General features: G+C 33.6%; 2 protein-coding genes across 2 annotated transcripts; both read right to left on the bottom strand.

Moving 5' to 3' along the window:
• Positions 1–1,889: 1,889 nt before the first annotated feature.
• LOC117338206 (forkhead box protein I2-B-like) lies at positions 1,890–3,938 on the bottom strand. The gene is given in 2 exon segments (XM_033899463.1): positions 1,890–3,588; positions 3,590–3,938. Coding segments are annotated over 2 exon segments (1,239 nt in total). The 5' UTR covers positions 3,701–3,938; the 3' UTR covers positions 1,890–2,460.
• A 10,607-nt stretch (positions 3,939–14,545) lies between these two features.
• On the bottom strand, positions 14,546–17,508 carry LOC117338486 (coiled-coil domain-containing protein 2-like). Its single transcript, XM_033899842.1, has 3 exons — positions 17,419–17,508; positions 17,023–17,374; positions 14,546–14,730 (listed from the first exon to the last, which is right to left on the bottom strand). Exons 1-3 carry the CDS (start codon positions 17,506–17,508, stop codon positions 14,546–14,548), a joined length of 627 nt encoding a protein of 208 aa, XP_033755733.1.
• Between the last annotated feature and the right edge of the window lie 248 nt (positions 17,509–17,756).

Raw genomic sequence — 17,756 nt, 5'->3', positions numbered from 1 at the left:
TGTGCCACCCGACCACCCAGATTGTTTGTATTGCGATTTTATGTGCTCTGTCCTTTTCTTTAAATACTAATAGGAGGGGATAAGTAGGTGAAATTCAGACGAAATCTACGCCCTAAATTTACTGATATTTTTCATATTAACATTTCCTACAGGTTTTCATGAAGGTCCGCAATTCCACAAATACCTTAACACGGCAAATGACAGCTTTTACACTGTATCAGAATACGAAAACAAAAGATACAATTATATTTGACATCTGAACTCTAAATACAATTATTTTCTTAGTGATTATTTCTCCGTAAGTATATGTATATTGTAAAACTGTCATGCTTTATTTATTTAAATTAAGAATTCTCCGAGTGTTAGTAATCAATGGTAATACGATGGTATTACAATTAGTGAAAACCTATGATACTGAAGCCTATTTCTTAATCTCGTTAAGTCTTGGGAGTCAATCTCGTTAAGTCTCGGGAGATCTGGTAGTACTTATCTATTTAACAGATGTCCATTAATTACACGTGTATAATAACACCGGCAGCTTACTTTGTTGACAGAGAGGCATTCACGTGAGCTCGAGCTTGTAAGGCATTCACGTGAGCTCGAGCTTGTATTTATTATAACTTGAAGGAATAAAATATGAAATAGAATAATATTTATCTTAACACAGAATATTTCCTTTTGATATGATTGATTCCTTGATAGCATATCGCCTGTGTGTTCGATTTAACGGTGTTTCTTGTTTTAATACGGACACGCCAGACAAAACCAAAACGATGTGAAACATTGATATATAAAGTATTTTGTTCCTCAATGATGATAATATAAGCGACAAGTGAATTAAAGACAGGTATTTCAATACTTTACACTATTTATCAAACATCTTACTTGATGTTAGTATGCCCTCCCCTCTCCCTCATGGTTTTCGTCTTTATAAATGTATAATATGTTTATTTTGAGTAATTGTTTATTAATTATATTGAAAACAGGAACAAAAATAGAATTTCCGTATGTGTTGGTGTAACAGATGATGGAATATTATAGTATTATAGGTATGAACAATTGACTCGCACTAATTTAAAATTCTAAAATAATTATTCATATCTGAATAGGGAGGAATTAAAAAAAATCAGTAATTAAATAAAAAAAGATACACAAAAAAAAATAAAACAAAACCAAAAAAATGTGTCACTTTTGTGAGATTATTTTAAGGATATGTATGTTATAGTTAATGTATATTTAGAAGGTGGCCAAGTAATATAAAAAAAAAAAAAAAAAAAGACAGGCTTGGCCATATTACTTCGAAAAATATTTTGAAAGATAACATTGTGAAAGAACGACTAAAAATATATATACCAGTTAAACATGAAATTTAAGATATCGATCAGATAAGTGAATTACCGGTAGGAGAAATCTAGATAGTTGAAATTAATCAAAATTATAAATAGATTATCATATATTTCTTAAAGGTGTGACATATTTATAGTTAATTCCAACCTTAATTGGTTATAAATTTTACAATTAATCGACGTGAAAAATAAATTAGTATAAAAACATATCTTAGAGGATAAATATGTACATTTCATATACTATACAGATTTTATTAGATTATATTACATCACTTTGTAAAATCGTTTTTAATTTATTATTCATAGGGGTAGATAAACTAAAAAGTAAAAGATCAGTATTGTATGCTGAAATACTGAAAATATTTATATTGACAAAATTAAAGACATAAGACTCGGATAAATATAATTTAGCTGAACTATTGAGAGAAATTCATTAATATGTTAAGCTTCAAGATTGTTTCCAAACTCTTCTTAAAACTATATTTTGTAGCACATATGTATATCTATGATTGTATTCAAATAATAATTTTTAAACTCAATAGAAATTGTTACACACGATATATTTAAATTTATGAAATATCACTTAGTTAACAACACTTACACACGCATTAATTACCACATCAAGACGCGAGACATTTTCAATATCACAAACACGGAAATGTATATTTTTCAATTGTTTTTCTTTTTATTATTTCGTCCACATAATTCTTTTATATTCAACAGGCAAATATTTCGTCTGTATTTTCTCTACAATGACAGTTACAGGATCCTGGTTACATTAACACATACAGTTGAAATCATACTGTGTATATTTTGTAAGATTTCTACATAATGTACGAAACGAGCACTACAATCTGTCATGTTCATCATTGTCAAGAAAAAATGTAAATTTCAACGTTTTCTTGAAGTAATTCACAATCATATTGTGTCCAAAACGTGCACGTGCTTTGTCATTGTTCAGCAACACATACACATTAAGGGGTTATGTCACACTCATTTGGCTCCTTGAGTTCTATACTAAAAATCACAGATTCACAAAACGAGGAATACTACTTTATAGTCCGATATTCCGGATTTTCTTTTTCATATTGTAATATCACTATAATTACAATTTTTACCTGAGAGAAAGTCCCACCTGTCTTTGGTTCCACTCACTGTCACACAGAGAGGCGAGAGCCATGTTCATGGGGAGGTGCGTTATCCCGGGGGACCGCATCATAAGTTCTTGGGAGGGTCGGTGGGAATAACCTCCTAGATGTCCGTATCCCGGAAGGGACAAAATGTTAGCCGGAATTCCATGGTGTGTGTTCCGGATGAGACCACCATGCCCATACATACCAGCTGTCGCTAAAGAGAGCTGCAATGATGTTGGATTTTGTCCTTTCAAGTCAATAATCTTTGGAGGGGGACTTGGAATTCTATCAAATATATCAAACTTTTTCTTTTTGATGTTTTCATTACCGTTTACATCGTCGGACGTTGACGATTTTCGTTTGATAGATCCAATTTCCGGGTCTTTCCGATCTGAGGTGTTGTCGTTTCCTATGATGCTGTCTATGGTAAAGAGGGATTTCCGGGTTTCCGGACACTGTCCAATTCTGATATTACAATTGTTATTTGTTTCGTTCCGTACACATCTAGAGACATCCGTGCGTATCTCCAATGAGTCCCGCGAATTGTCGTCTTCTGAACAAATATTAATACCACTGTCGTCTTCACCATTGTTAGATATGTCGTCTCCAATGTCGGATAAACGATCATCGCCTCCGTCGGAATCGTCGAATTCATCTCCTAATGCTGACGTTTCGTCGCCGTTTTCTCTTTCGTCCTTTCCTGTAGATTTCACGCGTCTCTTTCGCCGCCTGTAATTACCGTTCTCGAACATCTCCTCACAGTTAGGGTCCAAGGTCCAGTAGTTACCTTTTCCAGGTTTGCCCTTTTCTCTGGGAACTTTCACGAAACAATCGTTTAGACTGAGATTGTGCCGGATAGAATTCTGCCACCCTTGCTTGTTGTCATGGTAATATGGAAACCTCTCCATAATGAACTGGTAGATTCCGTTTAGGGTGATTTTCCTGTCGGGTGCACTCTTGACGGCCATGGCGATGAGTGCAATGTAGGAAAACGGCGGTTTCTGCGGCTGTTCTCGTCGTTGCATTTCCTCAATCATCCTAAGAGCGTAGGCTCTATTGAAGTCCAACGGTGGGTAGTACATGGAGGATGGGTGGGAATAGGGACTCACGACCGTGCCCCATGGCCCCAAAGGGACTGTAGAATCCGCCGATAACCCCAGGATGTGTAACACTTGGAGGTGTTTGATGTTGAGCCGGAACAAGATCATTTGGAGACGTCATGTTGAAAGTCGAAGAAAATTAAAAGAAAACCTTTTTTTAAATATATGAAAAGGTGACTTCAGCAAAAAAAATTGTCTCCACTTTTGACGATGATCAATGTTGACGTGAATATCACGACAAATTTGCTTTGGTGTCAATTAGCTGTCCATCAAAGTGTGCTGTATTACATAAACGTCTGCTCTCGTGGAGGTGAGCCGTTCAAGTGAGGAGTCACTAGGCGTGTGCCGGGGGTGTAGACGGCCCAGGACGGCCCAGAGATCTCTATTGTTGTCTGTTATTGTTTTGCCGAGTTAGTTGACTTACTGATGACTAAAATAAATCGTACGGTGAGTAAACATTTGTAAAGTAGCTTTTTGTCCTCGAGGCCCGATGCCTGTCAGTCAGCCATACAGATAGACGCACACAGTTCACGTCAGCCAATCAGAAGCCGCGTACGTTAAGAAAATGTTTATAAAACATTGTTAACAAAACTAGTGCCCACCCATGACGGTTTGTAAGTGTTTATTTTGAAAATTCAAAACGAGAAATTGACCACCATGTGTATAAACACGCGGTTAGAGGTTTTTTACACTAAGTCTCGCATGTCTGCTATTTAATTAACAATCGAATTTCATCCTGATAATATCAGCACGCCACGGCATTGGGCGAGATGAGACAGCAGAGCCCTATAACATAAACGATTCTAATCACGAGATACTCCCCGTATATACACACGCTGATAAAACCTCACTCAAGCGCCACAAAATCCAAATTTCTTTTGCTACACTGATTTTCACAAGAGCTGCTCTGTTGTAGTTGTATTTAATACGAGATACGCAATCACACGTAACTGTTTCATTTCAAACCTGATTCTCAGACATATAATACCTAGAATCACATGTAACTCTTGTTTCCTTTATTTTCAATTTGTTGTAATTTTAGATTATTTTGTTGTTAAAGTTTCCAGTAGGTTTTCAATTTAACTGAAAGTGATATTACCTGTATTTTAGTAATAAAACTATTTCTTGTATACTTCTATCAAATTTTATGTGAAATTTCATCTGATGAAAGAAAAAACACTTAAAAAGGTTGGTAATTATTTGACACCGTGTTATGAAGTACATACCAATTTGTTATTGTACAGTATGACTGACCATTTTTCTCTCGCCTTCTGACTTTTTTTTTATTAGATTTCCCCTCTACATCATGGTCCGTAAAATGTTTTACTACAGCCGGTAATGGCTACAGGCCCGTAAATCAGTTATAAATGGCCCCGTCTTGGAAGCAGGCTAACTCATCTGTCACGATATAAACAACGCTCGAGCTTTACCTAGTAACAAAATAAATAAAAAAATATATAAATGCATGCTTTAGTTTACTTTTATCTACGAATTCCATGTATATATGCTTGTTGCCATTTCACTATGTCGGCCTGTTACGTGAATGACTACAGACATGAAAAGTATTTACTTCTATTGGTGAATATTTCTTATGGAAAATACACATTCATAATAGTAAGTACAATTACCGAAATCTGCTATTCATGGATTAACACCGTATAATTACCGATATTGACTATCTCATGCATATTAACACCAGGAATTATTGTATGAAACGTGTATTAAATTTGTTTCAATGTTCATAAGCTTTGACGTGAAAAATATATCTTCATAACATTATTTGATTTTATGAAGTTAATTAATTAAAATGTTGATTTTATATAAGTATACAAATATGAAATATACATCTTAAATTATACCCGTTTCTTATCAGCTAAACATACCCGGGTATAATATATATATATCGCTAATATATCTAAAAATATAATCGTTTAGTTTGGTCCTACAAAATATACACACACTAACCAGATGTTGCAATAATAACATTCTAAGGTTCCCATGAGGTTCCCTTTTTGCCATTTTCCAAGAAATAATTCGGTTTAAAACTTTTTTCCAGCTTATTATGCAGAATTTGATATTTTTACAACTTTGCGATAGAGAAAAGGGAAAAGTTAGCATTTGCACATATGGTTTTAGTTCCTGGTTACAAATATTATAAAAAGAAATATTCAAACTTAGATTTTTTGTATTGATGGAATATTTTTAATCTTGTTTGCTGTTCTTAATAAAAATAAATTGACCTTATTTTTCATTATATAAAGTAAATGGTGTAATTTCCCTAGAATTCTATGTTGTTTTTTTTTACTACACCCGGGCGTTATAGAGATTAACCACTCCCGCGGGAAATTGCAAACACAACACCTGGTCATAGATCGGGGGATTATACAAAAGACACCCCGGTTATCGGACCAAATCTCCGGCTCGTCTGTTGTCGCACTAATACAATTACCATGATCAGTGTGGTCAATCAGGGTATCAATGATGTGCCAGTGTCCAAATACTCCGGACACCTTTCTTTGACCACTGGATAAAGCGAGGTGTACTCGGCCACTTTCTTCTGTCCAAATATTTTGTCTAAACACTGTCGCGGTGTTAATTGTCTGCGGACCCAAAAAGTCTATGACAAAAAACATGTAATGCTGGCTATTCTTTACATTGTATAGTACTATTATAGAATTATCAGGGAAATTTAACATGTAGAAGAGTACTTCCTTTATTTGTGCGGATTTAAAAAAAAAAAAAAAGAGGAGAAAAGATAAATCTACAATCTAAAATTAATTTTAAATATAAGAAATTATAAAAATGGTTAATTTTGAAACTATGATGAAAAAGTTATAAAATCTAATTCGTACATTGTAGTCGGATATTTGTACGTGATTGACAGTTTCAATGTTACAATCAATATGGCGAAATGTTTATACAGTTTGTCTATTATGTATACTTCAGAACTCGAACTTTCAATATGCATTGTTATTAATCTAAATTACAAAATTTGTAACACTTAGATATGGTTTTAATACAGGTACCTAACAAAACCGTGAGTTCCGATACCTTATCACTTACACATTGCTGTACCTTCAGCAGATTTTTTTAGAGGTTTACATATATATGGATTTATATTAAAAGTTGATAAATCTGTATTACGTGATAATACTGTTAATTAAAGAAACCATTCCGATTCGGGATATTTTCGGGGTTTTTTTTGTCAATCACTTCTACATTTGGCATTATGTAAGAGTAGGTACTATTGGATGTAACTGTCAACGTGATATATGTTGTTTTAAATTTATAAAAAGATGTATTTAAATAAATATTTTATCGGGTTTCCATGGAAATGTTTTCATAAATAGTCCTATTAGACGTGATAAAAGTATATTTTTCTTTATTCCAGCCAATTGCTCTTTGGACTGGACAGACAGACAGACATTTTTTTTTTAAATTTCTTCTTTAACAGAGATTTTGTATGCCAAACAGTTTACACTTTAATATGGTAATATACATATCGATCCATACATATATATATACAAAAACAGAAAATTACGATATTAACCTGCTTCGTATAAAACTATAGGCTAATTATAAAAAAAAAAGTTTTTATCTTAGACAATAATTGGCAGCTTATAATAAGAACATATATATTCATATTATATCTGTTAGGCTAATTATAATAAAGTCTCCATCTCGTACAACATTCCATTGATATATCTAGACGTATTTGATAACAGTGCTTCCCATTCTATGTCTGATAAATATACATTTGAGCGATCACAAAGTAAAAAACTACATTGATCTTCATTGCTTAATTCTGAAAAGTTTACATACGATAGTACTTCTATAGCATTAACACCACCATCCATCATTTTATCACGACTTAAATATAAACATGGACATTCTAGTAAAAAAAATCAGAAAAATATCTTTACTTGTTTCACCACAAATTTTGTCATAATTTGCATTTGACTGTTTCATTTTCACATTATATTGAGTGTTTAAACAATTCTATGAGGTCCCATACATGTTGCTGGGATACTTCCTTAGTGCTCGCGTAAATAGGGTTTGTCAATAGCAGCACACCTTTTTAATTTACATTTACATTAGCTCTCGATCATAGATAATAAAAATCATACAAAAATCTATTTATGGAACGCTTCCAGCACATTGTTGGGGGTACAAGTATATTCAGGGTATTGTCATTAATAAATGATTCTATACCAAATTTAACCATTATGTTTATGAGCTACTACGGGTGTAATACTAGCAGTAGAGACATATTAATAAAAAGGTATGTACACTTAGAGCTTATATTACATGACCACCTGATAAAGCGATATATTAATACAATATCAATATTAATATTATTATGCTAATACAAACATATAAACAATTAGATTTTGATATTACATACATTGTACATTGTATACATTTCAGATGTATACAATTTCAGATTTTCAATTTTGCTGGGCAAATTAAATGATAAATTTATTAAAATTGTTGCCCATGACATTAATATTGCACTTTTTTTCTAGAGAAAAAGAGTTCATTACGATTTAAAAATAATAAATATATACAGTATATTTTATAATAGAAATCCCTCGCCCCTCTAAGCTTTAGGGGATAGATTGTTGCGTATAGCGGTCTGGCGATTTCCACCCCCGCAATCTGTCCCATTTTAATGAGAAATTGTTGTAAAAACACTACTGGTCAAGAAGACTGTCCGCTTGACCAGTGTTGCCACCTTGGCTATCACTCATAAGCCGGGGATGGACAGTGGTCAGTGTGCCTTACCTATATCCACCTGTGGAGATGAGATTGAAGCCGGAAACTAAGATTAAAGTCAACAGTATAATCCAATCAATGGGTATACGTAGTTTTATTTGTGAGATTTTTTACATAATTTTGTTTTTACAATCCCGCGGAGATTTCCTCTCTCCCTCAAGGTAGATAGTTATATAGGATTAAGAAGATAAGTTGTTCTTTATTTATTGTCTCTTCAGAGCCTCCCCTATCCCCGAGCCCCGGAAATATTATCGCGGAGGGGAAAAGGTGTCCAAATCTTGTTACTATCACCCAGCATAAAGCTCCGCAATTAATGTGATCTAACACAATAATCTACTGAGAAAATATTGTCTTTCTGTTTGTGGGAATGGGTCCTACACATCAGAGTCTGACACCTGTTAGGTGGTCTATGGCGAAACATTTTACACCATGTTCGTCACTCTAACGTGTTGGCGGGGTCCATATATATTAATTGAATTATAGAAATATATTTACTCAAGAACATTGACGCATTTTGTCGTCAAATTACATCAAAGTATTAACACTGGAATATAAGCATAGAAATTACAAATAAAGTGGAGAACCAAACCAGATTATATCTGAATAAAAACCTTTAAACTGAAATTTACATCAAATTTTCAGACGATGAAATAAAATACTCCATCTCGCCATGTAAAAAAATAGTTTTAAACACCATATTTTTGCAATGACATCTTTTATTTGTCAATCAAAAGAAACAAATAAAAAAAAAAAAGGAAAAGCCCACCCAACTATATATATATAATAAATAACTATGGATAAGGAATTAAATCTTATATTAATTAAATGGAGCAGAATAGAAATTTTCTCGTATTATATTGGATTGAGACAAGGGGAAAATTTGCCTCCTTTACTTTTTAGTTTATGTTCTTATTGTAATGTTCAAAGTAGCAAGCTCGAAAGTGAACTGATTAAATGTGTTAATAATTTTATCCTACTTTAACAGATGACAATATTGTTTTTCGATAGTCCTCATGATTTACAAAATCAGTTTGATGTCTTCAGCGAAACCTGTAAACGCTACACATAAAAAGTTAATGTCTGAAAAACAAAATATATTGTATTTTGTAAAGGTAGATTTGTTAAAATGTCCTAACTTATAACGGTAACAGTTTTCTAATAAAAAAATCCCTTATGATACCAAAAACAAAATATTAAAAAAACAAACAAACAAAAAAACCCAACAACATTGCTATGAAATGTAGACCTGTCAAATGTATATTTGATCGTTTTGATAAAATAATAAAACTCATCCTGATTTATGGCTGAAAAGTCTTGGGATTCAGTATGGACTGAGGTAAATTTGGAATTTCCAGCTACAGAAAAAATTGAATCTTTATTGATAAAAACTAACTGTAAAGCAGATATTGTACGATTGACATACATATAATAGAGATGATCTTAATTCTTGGAAACGTGTGCTAGCAATAATGATTGCAATGTTTGAAAAAATATTTCAAAATTTTAAACCACAATGAAAGAATATTATTATAAGGTCAGAACAAGTTATCATTAATTAATAGCGGAAACTGGGAGATGGAATAGTGTGGAACATCAAAATAGAATATATCCATACTGTGATACCCATGAAATAGGAGACGGATTTTCTTTATTTGTTGCGATGTCCATTTTTGACTATCGAAAGACTTAAGAAAAATATCATCAAATATTCATAACTTCCTTGTTATATCAATATCTTACGTAATCTGTACGAGTCAAAAAAGTTTTATAAATGTCGTTCAATTTGTCCTCCTAATACACTGTATATTTATTGAATGTTGTATATATGTTTTCTCTATAGGTCATATTTTTGTTAAGAGAATTAGTTTAAACTGTTTTATTTTTCAATTTACATTTAGAAATATATATACAACATATAAATGATACAGAAAGGAATCAGAAACAAGTGTCAAGACACTAATATAAATCTGACACCAATATATATAGATTGACATAATATAACAACATAGACATGACAAAACACAACATCGTATCGTAATGACAATATAGAGAATTGAATAAATAATGTTAAAGATTGAACGAAACATCGGTAGCTCTGACTTTAAACAGAAATAAACGGAGTTGTTTTTGAGTTAACACTTCACAAGAGATGTTTGTCTGTGTTTCCGCCAATACTGTGTAAGTTAGAATGGTTACAGTATAGTGCATATATTGTCTCTGCTTCCATTCAATTAACAGGCTATATTAATTGTTCGAAGCTGCTTCCTCGCTGACAACATTGTGTAGTTTCAAAATTTTGAACTATAATCTCTATTGTTTGTATATTGAAATAGAGAAGAAAGAAAACTATGTTTTATAGTGTCAACAACTCTGTGTTTAGTACTGATTGTGGTAGAAATTTAATCATAGTTAACATTGGTTACAATTGTTTGTGTCAGAAAATTAATTTATTCACGTTATTAATTGTGCAGCTATCTTAAAACCTAAATACACGAAAATGAAATAATAAAAATAAAATAATATACATGTAGTCAGACTGGATATATGTTTTAATCCGAATTTTGATATCGTCATGTATTAGTTCAAGGGGTCACCACAGCAGGTTCAGTACAGTATACTAATTACAATGTATAAGTATACCTCGCGTTTGACATCTGAGCGACTTTCGCTACTTACACTAAATACTCTCAGTACGCTGACGTCATATTTTATTATGATATAAATAATTTAAGGTTATTAGTTGTATTTTACAAATGTATAATGCAGTATGATCATTAACAACTTGTACTAGTATTTATGTAAATATAGGACAGTTAATGTCCAGATATCCTACAAATAACGTGGCCAGTGTGCTATTTACATTAGATGTGTTTGATACATTTGATGGCACTGATTTTCATGGGGCATTCTGATTTTATTTCTATGTTATTCGCCATGAACTTATCTCTACTGTTGCTATGACAACCCTTTGTGTACATTGATATATCTTGTGTCTCCAAAGTTTCAGACTTGACATTAAAAACGGTAAACGGTAAAGTTGGGGAACGTATAAGGTACCGAGATGTGTGACGCTATAATGAAAGATAAAGACATAAATGTATCGTACATGCATCTCCGACGAGTCATGAACGGACGAAACAGCTTCACGATGCAGTTAAATCTACTTCTAACTTCACATTTAATGTTGTTTCTCGTTTGTGTTTATTTGTTACAATACTTTGTAATCAAGTATGTGCTCGTTTGTGCAATGTACCCTTTCCTCTTTGTGTAATCATTTTCATGGAAAATTTCGAATTTCGAATCTAATTAATGTCACATTATTTAATTAGTCAGTTTCCAGTGTGGTTCATTAATTTCACTTCCGTTATCTCCGATGTAATGTAATTAAACATCAATTATATAATATGTATATTTTCCCTTTACAATATGTCTGCCTGTAAACCTCATTTATAAATGCCATAAGGCGGTTCATTAATTACTAATACAGTTGAAATTCTCTTGTATTGTACTTGCTATCGTGAAAACTTTCTCTTACAGTTTATACAGCAGATTGTTGCCTTTAATTGCAAGTGAAACTTTAGGGTAATTAAATAGAGTGGTATAAATTTGTGAATGAACTATATATATATGACTTATGAAAAAGTTACATCCGTTTACAATTAAAATATAAATTAAGTTCAACTCGCTTTAACAAGGTTACCATTGGTTACGACCTAATTGTTAGGACAAAATGAAGTCCGTCAGTGTAAGGCCATTCTGACGGAACGAGATAAAGTCAAATACATGTTTGTCTTAAAACAGCATGTCTGTTGGACGAAACATCAATTCTTCAATAATTTCCAATTTAAACAAAACACCCAAATGTTTCAACTTCTGTGGCGGATATTCATACACATGTTCACACATATATTGTGTATTCATACACATGTTCACACACACATTGTGTATTCATACACATGTTCACACATACATTGTATATTCATACACATGTTCACACATACATTATATATTCATACACATGTTCATACATACATTGTACATTCATACACATGTTCACACATACATTGTATATTCATACACATGTTCACACATATATTGTATATTCATACACATGTTCATACATACATTGTATATTCATACACATGTTCACACATACATTGTATATTCATACACATGTTCACACACATATTGTGTATTCATACACATATTCACACATACATTGTATATTCATACACATGTTCACACATACATTGTATATTCATACACATGTTCACACATACATTGTATATTCATACACATGTTCACACACATATTGTGTATTCATACACATGTTCACACATACATTGTATATTCATACACATGTTCACACATACATTGTATATTCATACACATGTTCACACATACATTATATATTCATACACATGTTCACACATACATTGTATATTCATACACATGTTCACACACACACATTGTATATTCATACACATGTTCACACATACATTGTATATTCATACACATGTTCACACATACATTGTATATTCATACACATGTTCACACATACATTGTATATTCATACACATGTTCACACACATATTGTGTATTTCACTGAAACACGAACAGTCGTCGTACACTCCCCATTCAAATCAACTCTGGTCGAAACCAAAGTAACCAGTTTATTTCAGCTTGTCTCGAATTTCTAACTAGAAATTTCAAACAAACTGATAAAAGATATTTTGAATACCCTTTTTATTTTCACGAAAGGATATCCTTGGGCACACGAGTAATATTTATTATACAATGCTGTTTTGAATTGAGGAGCCGCATTAAACGAATTCCTTATTGGTATGAATTCGTTTCAATTCGTCCTTGTGTGTTGACGCTGTGACGTTGTATGACCTTGTGTGTTGATGCTGTGACATTGTATGACCTTGTGTGTTGATGCTGTCATATTGTATGACCTTGTGTGTTGACGCTGTGATATTGTATGACCTTGTGTGTTGACGCTGTGATATTGTATGACCTTGTGTGTTGACGCTGTGATATAGTTTAACCTTGTGTGTTGACGCTGTGATATAGTTTGACCTTGTGTGTTGACGCTGTGATATAGTTTGACCTTGTGTGTTGACGCTGTGATATTGTATGACCTTGTGTGTTGACACTGTGATATTGTATGACCTTGTGTGTTGACGCTGTGATATTGTATGACCTTGTGTGTTGACACTGTGATATTGTATGTCCTTGTGTGTTGACACTGTGATATTGTATGACCTTGTGTATTGACGCTGTGGTATTGTATGACCTTGGGTGTTGACGCTGTGGTATTGTGTGTCCTTGTGTGTTGACACTGTGGTATTGTATGTCCTTGCGTGTTGACACTGTGGATTTTGTATGTCCTTGCGTGTTGACGCTGTAATATTGTGTGTCCTTGTGTGTTGACGCTGTGGTATTGTATGTCCTTGCGTGTTGACGCTGTGGTATTGTGTGTCCTTGTGTGTTGACGCTGTGGTATTGTATGTCCTTGCGTGTTGACACTGTGGTATTGTATGTCCTTGCGTGTTGACGCTGTAATATTGTGTGTCCTTGTGTGTTGACGCTGTAATATTGTATGTCCTTGCGTGTTGACGCTGTAATATTGTATGTCCTTGCGTGTTGACGCTGTAATATTGTGTGTCCTTGTGTGTTGACGCTGTGATATTGTATGTCCTTGCGTGTTGACGCTGTAATATTGTGTGTCCTTGTGTGTTGACGCTGTGGTATTTTGTGTTCACATATAAGACACTAATCAGAACTGCAAAATGTAATAATTTGAGTAACAAAAGGAGGAATTCATCAAATATATCATTCAATACCGCAAAAATATCATTAAACATGAGCATGACTAGTTAAAAGTCAGTAATAATAGTTGGAAAAGTTTTCATCGCCACGGAGGGATTCAAATGAATATGAAACGCGTGCCACGAGCTGTCGAGTGAAAACCTGTTAAAAGTACACCGGGGAATATTGAATCTCCCGATATATACAATAACTAGTAGGCCGTGCCTGTTAATTCATGGGATCGTTGTATAAATACATTCTCCCTATCTCCCCTCCCATCAACAGCTTGCCATCAGCAATATTTTTTTCAATATTGTTAGTTATTCCTGCGACTTTATGTTTATTTATCCGTTTGCCTTGCAGGTGAGGATGGTTGTCAGAACGCCAGATCTCCCTCAATCTCTGTCAGCAACTGTAGACAAACACTACCGATAACGGGCCTATAAGTACTTCCAGTTTTATCTGCTATCCAGCTACCAATGTACGCCAACACTTCCGGATGGAGATGGGCATGCGCTGATAGGGCATGTATCACGTGAATTTTGGCGTGTAATGGTACAACTAATTGAGATAAATACCATTGTACATTGTTATATATGTCAATTATAATAAGGAAAATAGGCCATTCATTATGTGTCGCTACTGAAATGAGGGAATTAGCAGATTAAAACTGTACAATCAAACACAACGTATTACTCAAATACAGGCGTGAATGCATAACAAAATCATCATATTCGGCAATCAAATTTTACTAAAATTTATACAAAGTGAGCACTTAAGAAACAAGAATAAGATATCTATAAGATGAATTCTACATAAGATAATTATATGATACATGTAGGAATTTGTAGAATAGTTTAATAGTAAGATGATCACGGAAACTATTCAAGTTTGAGCAACACAATATAATGAAAGTCCAGTTACCCGGTACCTTGATCAATCATGCCAATGGCCCAGCTTCTGTGTTCGTCATATCAAATCTAGCCACGTTCACTTTGTCATCCGCATGATTGACCACGCTTTTGGTTTTGGTTTTATTTGTACGTCCTATCAACAGCTAAGGTCATTCGTGCATGCGTGTGGTGAGTGCGTATGTGTGCTTTGCTTTGGGAGGCTTGTGATAGTCCGGAACTTTTGCCGATTTATAGTGCTACCTCACTGAAGCATACTGCCGAAGACATCCAGTAGGACACCCCATCAGGTCACATTATACTGACAACGGGCAAACCATACGTGACACTCTCGAAATGCTGAGCAGAAACTGTTATTTTTAAAGACCCTGGTATTTCTCGGCCTGGGGACAGAACCCACAGCCTTCCTCACAGGGGCGAACGCTCAATCAAAATCAAAAGTGAGGCTTGTCAATGGAGACATTAGGAAGTTGTTCAGAAAGAAGAGAAAAGATAAGATCCCAAATTTTGTCGCCTCTTACTATCATGCAAAAGGGGCAGTAAGTACAATTCTTATGCCTTACCTGCAGGGCAGATTTACCACGCTCCCCACAGATAGAAATTACAGGTATAATTAACTAAAAAAATCTATTAAAGCAAAATTGAAAACTAAAAGCAACATAGAACATTTATCAAATAATTGTCGAACGAAAATCAGTGGGATCGTGGCAGAATAAGGATGGTTATAATTACAAGCATTTTGTATAACCACAGGACATAATGTCAATCTGACAAGAATTAAATATAGGTTATTCTATCATCTTAATTAAATTTTTGTATAATGCTACATTTTAACATTTATTAACATCGCAGTATTTTAATACTAAAAATTATGCAGATAACAAAACCCATTTAACATTTTCTAACAAAATGAGGGAAATGGATTAATATAAGCTTTAAGCTTGTTTCTAGATCCCTCACCAATGTACAATTTGCAATGTATATGTACACTTGTATTGAATATAAATAAATATTGTTTAAACTAAAATCATGATTCAATAAGTTAATTTCTGTTCGGGACTTAAGGCATCTGTGGGCTATCGATAACTACGCGGTATAAAACAGATTATATATCTAACTCTATATCATGATTCATGTGGCATTAAGTCCGGAAATGTACAAATTACAAAATTGTTTAACCTGAGTAGGTAGATTCCTGTGAAGGTTACTAAACTGTCGTATGTAAAAAAGCGTGGATATGTTGTAGATAACATACTTAATCTATGTGACATATACCGAAACGAAAATGTATTTTCGTGATGTACAAACATGAACTATGTGAAGATAAGTTTGATTTGAATATTCTCGAACAAATAGGGAATATGCCATTCTTCCTTCATCCATGAAAAACCAATATCACAACATGGACATGATTGACAGCTATCTAGCATACCCCTATCATGAGATATTAGTAAACCACAGCTACTTCTTAAAGAAATAAAGATGTAAACAGATAGATTGTACACAAGCCACACAAATGAAGATAAATTATCATTTACCTGGGATACATTATTTTTATTAATTAAGCTTATATACTGTACCTTGAATGCTTTAGTATTTGTATATTTGTAGGTAAATATTGAAAAAGTATGATATTCCTAAAATTATAAAATGATCACATTTTAGTCGAATGCTTTTCTTAATATATTTTGTCTTTTATATAGACCGATTTAAACTTCTTCATAATTGCATCTACCGTCACTTAGACTCATGGAAGAACGTGACAGCCGGTATGATAAAGTTAATTCACTTTTGGCATATAATCTATTATACTCTATAACTGAATTCATTAAGATTTCCTCTTTATATGTAAGTGTCATTTGTAAATGCTGGTCTGCAGATTCTAATGGTGGATGTGTTAGTCCTCTAAGTTTGAAATAAATTACCAACTTTATTGAAATACATGTATCTTTTTGTACCTCATCATCCAGATTTTGTACCTCATCATCCAGATTTTGAACCTCATCATCCAGATTTTGTACGTCATCATACAGATTTTGTACCTCATCATCCAGATTTTGTACCTCATCATCCAGATTTTGAACCTCATCATCCAGATTTTGAACCTCATCATCCAGATTTTGTACCTCATCATACAGATTTTGTACCTCATCGTCCAGATTTTGTACCTCATCGTCCAGATTTTGTACCTCATCGTCCAGATTTTGTACCTCATCATCCAGATTTTGTACCTCATCATACAGATTTTGTATCTCATCATCCAGATTTTGTACCTCATCATACAGATTTTGTACCTAATCATCCAGATTTTGTACCTCATCGTCCAGATTTTTTGTACCTCATCATCCAGATTTTGTACCTCATCATCCAGATTTGGACATTTCTTTTGACCTATTTCGGGCTTTTGTTCGTCTCCTTCGATCAACATTTAAGGTCCAGATCATCCATGACGAGTCATAGAAGGACGAAACAGCTGTATGATGTTCTTAGCATCCATGACAAGTCTTAGAAGGACGAAACAGCTGTATGATGTCCCTAGCATCCATGACGAGTCCTAGAAGGACGAAACAGCTTAATGATGTTCCTAGCATCCATGACGAGTCTTAGAAGGACGAAACAGCTTAATGATGTTCCTAGCATCCATGACGAGTCCTAGAAGGACGAAACAGCTGTATG

The sequence above is a fragment of the Pecten maximus genome, chromosome 11 (genome assembly GCF_902652985.1).
Source record: "Pecten maximus chromosome 11, xPecMax1.1, whole genome shotgun sequence".
Classification (NCBI taxonomy): Eukaryota; Metazoa; Mollusca; class Bivalvia; order Pectinida; family Pectinidae; genus Pecten; species Pecten maximus.
This window is presented reverse-complemented; position numbering and strand designations above follow the sequence as displayed.